Here is a 10,211-nt window from a genome sequence, read left to right on the forward strand (position 1 = left end):
CTGAGTGGCCCTGAGTACATGTATTAATGGAAAATACCCCATCACTACAGTGAGCCACATTGCTTTACTGCAGGGCATACAAATATTGCCTTCCCAGGTAAACGGTTGCACGTAGTGATGAAGAAATGCCTACGTTAAGGAATACCATAAGCTGTATTACATATAATGTAAAAGATTTCATATCTGCTGTTAAATGCAGCACTTAGCTATGCTGCCAACACTAATGATTCAAACTGCCTTTTTGTCAAAGAATTAAAAAAGGAATTGAAGTACATATACATGAACGTATAGATTTATGGTAAAATTTTGTTTCCAAATAAGCATATAATTTCATATATTTGAAGATAATTGGACCTTCATTTATGGCTGCTATGTCTGAAAAATCCTTTGATACTTTCACAATCCTCAGCTCGATTGGATTGAGAATGGTTCAGAAATGACAAGACTGGACTTGGGAAAATTAGGTACATTTTTAAATTTGTCACACCTATCAAGTTCATTACTATCTCTCATGAGGTTCCATTTTCTTATTTAAAAAAAATGAATGCAGTCAATTTGATTTAATTCCTGAATCAACTTACGATATCAAAACAATACTTGTATACAAATCATTTTTCTACAGTCTTAATGGTAGAAAAGTTTACAATATGGTATTTTTCGGCAATCTTATATTGAAGAGAAGTAAAATTTGAATTTTTTGTAAATATTAACTTAATGTAAAGTATTTCTCCAAGTTGTATTTTAGTAACAATAAAAGAATTTTTACATTGCTACCAAAAAAAAGTCTCCTCCAAACAAAAACTCATTATTGCATAGTCCAATTCATTTTCTGCTATCTACCATATCGTGAGATGTAAGATACTTGAAGAACTTGTGAAGTTTGCTAAAATATTATTTGAATAAGAAATTCCAGAAATCAGTCATTAAATTCTTCTAATTTTGTCTTTGACATCACTGGTGGTATATATACACTCAAGTTGTTTCTGTTTAAGCTTTCCTTTGAGACAACTTACAAGAGATAACCTTGGCAAGCACCTAATGACTTAATGACCCAACCACTTATGAATGAAAAAGACCACTGTATGACAAAAAAATAAAAAATTCTTAGAACAATTTTTATTAAAAACAATAATACCATACATATCTCCACAGAAAAATATAGTTCCTATATAATCATTCTATGTAATTAAGGCAGAAATTCCCAGGGTATATTTGCTGGAATAATTAGGCTCTTTGTGTTTCTCTTATACTGTAAGCATAACTACCTACAAATGTTAGTTCGCCTTCAAAACATGTGCATAACGTTCATTATTCTTTAAAACAGATAAAATTGTGGAGTAACAACAATTTGGAGAAGTCCCAATAAACTGTCACAGTAGTTATACTACTTGAGCAGTAAAGGTTGCACGACAAAACATCGACAACCAGTATTTTATGTCACAGTGACCATGACACATCAAAGGCATTTTAGGAAAGAAAACCTACCCTTAAATTTGGTCATTGAGAACTTCATATGCAAAATGTGCAAGGACCCATTGCAAATATGCACACGAATGGCATGAGCAAACTAAATTACATTTATACTGGCCTTCAACAGCTCACTTGGGAAGAGGGACCAACTGCATTTAACTTTTAATTAGTATTTTTGGTCAAAATGAGCCATGTTAAAAGAATACAACACACATTCTACAAATTTATGTACCAATGGTGAATTAAGGAAGATATTTGAACCAGAGGTGGTCTGACCAGTACACATAAATGCACTACATTCATATCAAGGAAAAAATGAGTACCAATTTTTAGGAGATTCCAATAATTTTCTTAAAATAAAACTGGTTTTCAAGAAACCGTGAATCTGTGGCTGGGCAACGCACAGGTGGTGTGAAAATTGATCAGGGATCATGATTAGAAAGGGTGGCGACACAACCTTAGAAACAATACTTCATGACACCACATGATGTAGTTGTATCCAACATAGGATGACTACAATGCAACTGTGTTGTAACACCACTCTGTCATCAAGCACTAAGATTGTGCCCTCATGTCACACATGATGCTTGGTAACCACAAACATAGCTCCAGCTACGAGATCATAACATTGCCCATCACACTGCCACCCGGACTTTAATAAACAAACAAACTTCATTCCACAGCCCAAAAACAAGTAGTTTCATTATGAGAAATGCCAACACCTCATTTGGGCACATCATATAAGAATTCAAAACGTTACATCTCAATGCTGAAGGATCCTGCATATGACTTCCACGAAGGTAAATTTTATACAGTCACTGTCAAGATATTTCCAAATATGGTGAACATAGATGAAGGATAAATCTGGCTAAAAATATTCAAAAAATCAAAAATTTCATTTCTAAAATCGTCTTCTTTAAGGGAAAAAGGAATTCCCACCCAGATGAAGCAATTACAAGATTGTAAAATAGTGTTACATTTAGTGAACATTCAGTACATGAGGTAAACTATGGCATGCCATCAAAAGGTAGCCCATAATATTATGAATGATGGTAAAACAAACCACAAGGATGATGAGACTTTAAAAAATAATGATGAGTAATTAGGCAGCATAAAAAAATGTAAGTAAATGAATCTGATTTTTAAGGCAATATACATGAGTGAAGATATTTGACTGCCTGAATTGCACAGGTATATTACATACTAGATCCTAATAACCATGCCATCCTGCATTTCAGTCACTATGACATGGCAGATGCTTTGCAAGAAAAATTATGATTGATTGGATAAATTTCTTTGACAGATCAACACTCAAATATACTCCCAAATTATTTGGTCAATGTTACCTACACATTAATTTGTAGTAACATCACATTAGAAGAACAATGATACCCTTAAGCCATTTCCACATACATAATAATTACTTTATAATGATTATCATGAGCAATATTTGGACATGATATACATATAATGGATTTTACATTCAATGTACAGCCGTGTATATGGACTAACCTGACCACACATTACCTACACAAATATCTCGTTTGGCATTCTCTCTGGACAAGAAGCATTGCCATCTAACCCACAATTAATGTAATATATAATAGCCGAATCTGTGAGCTAAGTTAGATGAGCTGCCTCATCATGAAGAGTACTTATAGTCCTAAATCATCACAGCAATGCATTAAGTTCGAATTTTTAGCACCTCTTAATGCAATTGCAGCGTTCATTACCCAGAGAATTACAGTGCATGCTCCACTACATCACGTTTTGATGCATCACAAAGAAATGATTGCACTATGACGATGTCGCCTCATTTCATAAAGGACAGAGAAAGTGCTCAAGACTTAGCGCTAATAGCACATTCACCAGAAGGTTCGGACTTATCTCCAAGACTGGACTCCTGGTGCTGGCAAGGCAATGGGTCACCGCCCTCTCCATTCCTCTTATCGTCCCCTTCTCCTTGCAAAGGCACCTCTCTCGCCTCTCCCTCCACGCCTTCACGAGTCTTAATGTCTTCTTTCTCGTCACTCTCCTCTTTCATCATCTCCCCCAGCTTCATGACAGCTGCACTTATCTCTTCCCACTGACTGCTCCTGTCTTCCCCATCGATAGGCCTTAGATCTCTCACTTGCTGCTTCAAGGTTTCAAAATCCTGAAAGAAAAAGATTTCTGTAATATTGATGACCAGCCAATGACTTCGCGTACATCTTTTTCACTATGCTTCCCCATCCTTTTCCCAGAGACGAGCCTTTGCTTCAGTTGGCATTCCTTCTTCCACCCACTTCCTTCTTTTCCACTTGCATTTCTGCCCCTCCCTCCCACCTACAGAGTCAGCAGACCATCCACACAAATTTACTGACATGCATTGGCTCAGATTAAGTTCTTATCCCCACTCTTGGCTCTATGCACACAATTTCTAAGTCAGAGTGATCACCATTATTACGATAGATGACTGTGCCTTCAGCAAAGAAACATATTTCACCACTATTTTGGGAGGAAAGGTCATAAGTGTATATAATGAACAAAAGGGGGTCCATTACCCTTCCTTGGCTCCAACAACGTAATCTTTATGTGACTTCCCCATCTCTTTAATTCATCGCCACAACTTTTAGCCATGACTTCCACCAAATTGACTCACAACAATGTCTTCAATGGATAATTTACATCTGACATGTGTATTGTCCTAAAAGCCAGTCTCAGAATTATATGAAACTTTCCATACACATAAAGTCCATTGGATGCACACAAAAATCACCAATTGGTTACAAAAGCAATAATTTAAACCAAAATGACATTTAATCAATAGAAGCTACAATGAATTCCCTTCCAAGCACCATTTTTATTTTTCACATGGAAGAGGCAATTGAATTATGTTTTGTTCACATTATAAAAAAATTTATTTATCCCGATTGACAAAATGTATTTACCCCAATAGGTGACACTGCTGTATATTTCATTTTTTTATCAATATGATATCATCCTTTGGATTTACACTCTTTCTATGTTGAATTAAATTAACTTAACAAAAAAATTAAAAAATAACTTTTGCACTCACCTGTTCCTCCTCTCCATCATCGTCAACTTCATCCGCATCACTCATGGCAGAGCTGGAGGGGGTGGCCGAGAGCCCTCCCACGCTACGCAACTCACACTGCTCCAAATCAAAGTCCATCACACTGTCCATGTTCGAAGACCCCTCCCCCAAGCCCCCCCCTTTCATGGCCATTGCCTTCATGCTCTCGGCACTCAGCCCCCCTCCCTCCTTCTCACACGACCCCACTTCCAGCTCGGCACCCACCCCTGGCTCCCTCTTCCCCGATGGCGAGCACTGCCGCCTGTGGTGAATCTCCTCCGAGATGCACTCCAATGAGTGCAGTGAGAGGGCGTACGCGCGCTTCGCCGAGGAGACCGCACTCTGCAGGCTCTCAACCCGTGCCTTTTGCTCCATCAACATCTGCTGGCATGCCTCCTTCTCCTCAAAGTAAGGCCGAGACTTGATTATGCTCCTCCTGTACCTCTGTTCCAGTTGTTGAACCTGGGAGGTAGAAAGGAAAATTAGTAAAATACATGAATTTATAAAGGCCGTTCTACACGGGACACGGAATTGCACAGTTTAGAGCTGCATTAATTTCTAAAATGGTGCGGAATTGTGCGAATGCATGAACAAAATTAGAACAGGGGTTATTTTGCCGTCTCGCATCCACGCATTCTCGCATGTGTTCTAGCAATTCACCACTTTACACGACGCAATTTTGATTGCGCCTTCGCACGTACGTCAGATTGCGCAATTCCGTGTGCCGTGTAAAACGGCCTCAAGAACCAGCATTGCTTACGCGTAATAGTGTTGGTAGACAGTACATATAACCTGGGTTTCAACAAGCATTCTCAAAACCATCACACCTGTATTTCCCTAAAGTTGCAAATATTGAAACCTGGGTCCTATGCTCATAAACCTAGGGTCAATAGTAAAAGTTAATACTTCTTCAATCAATGCTAACCAAATTTTTTAACGCAAAAGATAAATGCATGGTTAATTGTAAAAATACTTAAACAACGAACCTGAAAGCCTTAGACAACTAAAAATTTTCTTTACCTTGCATGTACATGCTATGTACAACAGAAACAATAAATTAATAACCATTGCCAAATGGATAAATTAAGGGATTTGTTTTTCCTGGAATAAAAATTGAATTTAAAACATGCTAAGTGAGACTCGATATGCTCATGTTCTTTACTTTTGTTAATGGCTTGTGTCCTAACACCTCTGCCTCACATCTATTGAGGTGACTTGCAGAGTGGCGTTGAGATGTGGATGTTAATACATTTGTGATTTGCGTGCTTAAGTTGAATATAAAATGAACCAGCTAACCATTAACATACAAATACATACATAGGTATAGAACTAGCTAAAGAATGAATGAGCATTCCCATCATCATTGTACATCATAGTAGATACAATAAGAGACCACTATAAGTGGCAGCTACCATTTTAATCATTTACATAATATTTGCCTTCACGGAATTATCATTGCCTTCACGGAACTGGTTCATATTAATTTCTGCTAATTAATTTTTTATATAAAATTATACATTTTGTAATTAAAAAATCTCCAGAGTTGAGATGAATTGTACCTTTCTCTCAGCAGAGTGGAAGAGAGTGGCTCTCTGCTGGTGCTCCCGCCCACTTTCAGCCTTTTGAGCTTCCGCTTCCATGACCTGAGGAAAAATAATTCATTAGAAATAGCATTTCACTAACTGACACAAGAGACATTTAAAAGGAAAAGAAAATATCAGCAGTGCAATCAAAGCAAATAAATTTACCCTTACTAAAACACCCAACCAATATTCTACACGAGAAAAATTTATCTGAATCTTCCTTTTAATATTTAATCTTTTCCATGATAGACAAGAATCTGAATGGTAACACTGGTCAACAAAAAAAACTTTCTGTTGTAGATATGTTGTGGGGTGATTCCAGAGGTGTTTTCCATGCTGCTTCCAAATCTGGGCTCAGATTTTTTTCATTCACGTCTAGTTTTGTTGGACAAGCAGATTAAATAAGGGTCAAGGACATCTCAGAGTAAAGAAATAGTTACCTATTTTCAAGAATGCGAAAAAATGGGGTACTCTTTAGGATTTTCTCACATATTTAACATCTGGCAAGTCCCTTATCAGTGTCCAGCAATAATTTGATCACATGTTGCTGAATGATTAAAAATAACTCACATACGGGTGTATGCCGCGAGTCGTAATGGAGATTGCCCCAATGTTTCGCGACCGACTGATCCCAACATTATTCCCTTGAAAAAGTGACCAGGAGTCGGTCGTGAAACATCGGGGCAATCTCCAGTACGACACGCTGCATACACCCGTATGAGTTATTTTTAATCATCATGAGCCGTGAAAGCTTCAATCAAGAAATGTTGCTGAATTTTCCTAGGTGCCATTTTCCATGTTTTCCTGGTGGAAATGCTCACTGCATTCATACTAACAGCATCGAGGTTTGGTGGAAAAAAAGTCCAAAATTTGGGTCCTTCTAGTTTCCGAATCCTTCATTCTCACGTTCTTGATTACTTTCTGACTCTTCACTAAAATAAACATAATCCATTGATTCCTGAACTTCTAAATTTTCAGAGTGAGGGATCGGAAGTATTGCTGATTCCAAGTTGTTTGGATATTTTACTGTGTGTTGTGACTTCGGAATAATTCCTTTAATTTTTTGAACAAAAATAACAGCCTGAAAAATGATCCTTAGGATCCCACCAAATCATGGGGACAGCAAAACTCTTATGATGTTTTACCTCAGTCCAACCAATAAGAAGCCTTACACAGGTGCCATACATCACATGGGGAGCCCATCTTGGTGAACTTCTTAGAGATTACTATGTAATATGCTGTTATTTCCTGCGAGCAACAAAATTCTCAAAACATATTCAGAGAAAAAACAAATGTTTTCATGCACCGAAAGTTGGTCACATACTGAAGTGGCAGCTGATTCAGCATTGCTTTAAAAAAATGATACAATAGTGCAAGTTTAAACATGTTTTGACGGGATAGGAAGGCATGATATCATAGGACAACATCTTTTGGCTGGAAAGTTTTATTTTCACTTGCTCATGCTATCAAGATATTTCAATGAATTAAATTATAACTTTCGTAAAAGTAAAATCATACATTAAGCGTTGTATATTTCAACGAATTAAATTATAGCTTTCGTAAAAGCAAAATCATACATTAAGCTGTCCTAAGAAAAGTAGACATGATAAAAATAATCGCAGCACATATTAAGTAAGCACAGATTCGGAATCAGCACGAAAAATATGTACATCTAAGGCCACCCAACAATGTCTCTAGGACAAAATCTATGTCGACCAGTGTAATTTAAAAATTTGATCAAATTGCAATAAAAATTTATACTGGATTGTTAAATGATTTCATACCCTAAAATATTTTGAAAGGAATTTTAAAAATCAATTTTATGAAAAATGTATTACTTCTGCACAGAAAAATAGGCATTTATGTAATTGCTCATTACCCCATACACAATTTCTGCTACATGTATGACATCAAGGATGTTGCATGATCTCAAGATGAGATCACCATAATGACAGATGAGATCACCATAATGACACACATCTAAGAGAGCATTTAATATGTATATAAAGTTATAATGATAATTTGATTTCCACCTTCACAAATGGAGTTTAAGACCAGGATGTTGATGATAAAATACAGGGCCTTGAATAGTTGATTTTAAATGTTATTTTTAGATCACTTCATTCCTCGCATTGATTCACCATGCAAGTAAAAAGATAATTACACCAGGAGTGCCCATTAAATACAAAAGCATGAGTTTCTTTAACTGTATATTATGATATAAATATTGGCACAGGCAGAATAATCTATCTAATAATCTAGTGCTTGTTGAATTCATGAGCTTTCAAACACAATGTCATTGATGAATGAAGACTTATAGAGGAGATGTCTTTTTGCATAAGAACATAATACCATAAAAAACAGTTAAATGTTTATAAAGTGATTTTGAAAAACCCATCTACAACATCCCAAGAGACTACACCATATATTTGTTATTTTCTCTCAAACACAAACTATGAGTATTGGAAACAAATGACAACTGCTACACTGTACCCCAACTGGCAGTTAAAAGTCAAGGATGACCTTTAAGCCTAATCCAGAAGACACTGGCTGAATTATATAAAAAAAACTCTGGTCAGATCCAGACCCAGAAAACAATATATTTGAAATAATAAATTTTAATTGAAGAAATCAATTCGGATACAGCGAATATAGAACATAACAGTCACAGCTTCACACTAAATGAAAATTACTGTGCATGTATCATTGAAATATCTATTTCTCACAATCTTTAAATAATTTTGCCAATCGCAAAAAAAAAACACAAAATAATTCCTTCTTTCCGTCTATGAAACAATAATCAGCACTTAAGTTACCAAGTTGCTTGTCATTTCTACATGGAACTTATGAAGCAAAAATACAAGAAATGGAAATAGAAACATACATTTGCTAATTGAAACACAGAAATCTAAATTTTATCAAAATAAAGGGCCAGTCATTTATGGTACGTTACAGTAATGCTGGCATACTGTGTTGCATAAGGATGTTATACTGAACCTTAAGCGTAGCATGATTGAGGACTTCCTGCCAAGCGTTGTCGAACTGCCACTCGTGCTGCTTACTCAAGAATCGCTGCTCGGCTAGAGCCACAGTTTCTTTAGCTGCTTGATGCACTTCTGTCAAGAAACGTATGAATCTTAAGTAGTTACACAACGCAACAATGAGGACTTTAATTAAATTACCTGAAAATTCTTTCATACTGACTAACCATTCGCCCTCTGAAACTGCACAGCTGCTTTCTGACATTCCAGCTGAGCTTGTTTGGCAACTTCTAACGCTTCATAATATGGACGCGCTTTTTCAATGCAACTTCCCAACTTCTTCGCCGATAACTTGAGACGATGAGTAGAGTTATTTAGAAGCAAACGGAAATTTGTATTCGCTTCCTACGGATGGAGATATATCAATTAGGATATGTACAGACAAATGCAACCAGGAATGATTAACAAAGCAAACATTCCATCAGAACCTTACATCCAATTCGGTTTCTAGCCTGTTTATTTCGTCCGTAGCATTATTTAATTTCTCCAGCTCGATCTGAAATCAAGATAAACAGACATAGGTGAGAAAACTAGAAAACAGCCTTAAGTACAATTAAAAACATTTGCAACTCCAAACCGAGTCTTGCTCAAGGAAATACCTGGATCCGAGGATCCAAATCGTCATTTTCGTCTTGATCTGATTCCATCATGCGTCGAAAATGCACTCACAAAACTTCCATACCCCAAAAATTCTATTTTTCATCTTCTCTCTTCAGCTCAGCTGTTCATCAACTTTTTAATCCGACTTAATTGATTTACTCATCAACGATTGTAAATAATCGATTATTTTCGATGCATTCGATACTTTCATTCTTTTGTCTCAATCGAGGTAATTCGATTTAGCGGCAATTTCATATGAATTTAACTGAAGTTGATGGATTAAGGCGTTACTTTATGGGATTTATTCATATTGAATGAAAATCAAACTATGTTTTTCCACATAAAAATAAATTCCACATAAATTTTTATGCGGAAAAGATAGTTTTATTTTTATTTCAATTTGAATTTAACTGTGTTCTCCATCGACATACTGCTGAAATA

The 10,211-nt window shown here is 36.3% G+C and overlaps 1 protein-coding gene across 1 annotated transcript; it reads right to left on the reverse strand.

The window, feature by feature from the left end:
* Positions 1–1,101: 1,101 nt before the first annotated feature.
* LOC124158557 (SH3 domain-binding protein 5 homolog) lies at positions 1,102–9,972 on the reverse strand. The gene is made up of 7 exons (XM_046533709.1): positions 9,770–9,972; positions 9,604–9,666; positions 9,338–9,515; positions 9,127–9,245; positions 6,106–6,189; positions 4,529–5,008; positions 1,102–3,625 (listed from the first exon to the last, which is right to left on the reverse strand). Exons 1-7 carry the CDS (start codon positions 9,818–9,820, stop codon positions 3,311–3,313), a joined length of 1,290 nt encoding a protein of 429 aa, XP_046389665.1. The 5' UTR covers positions 9,821–9,972; the 3' UTR covers positions 1,102–3,310.
* Between the last annotated feature and the right edge of the window lie 239 nt (positions 9,973–10,211).

The sequence above is a fragment of the Ischnura elegans genome, chromosome 5 (assembly GCF_921293095.1).
Source record: "Ischnura elegans chromosome 5, ioIscEleg1.1, whole genome shotgun sequence".
Lineage (NCBI taxonomy): Eukaryota > Metazoa > Arthropoda > Insecta > Odonata > Coenagrionidae > Ischnura > Ischnura elegans.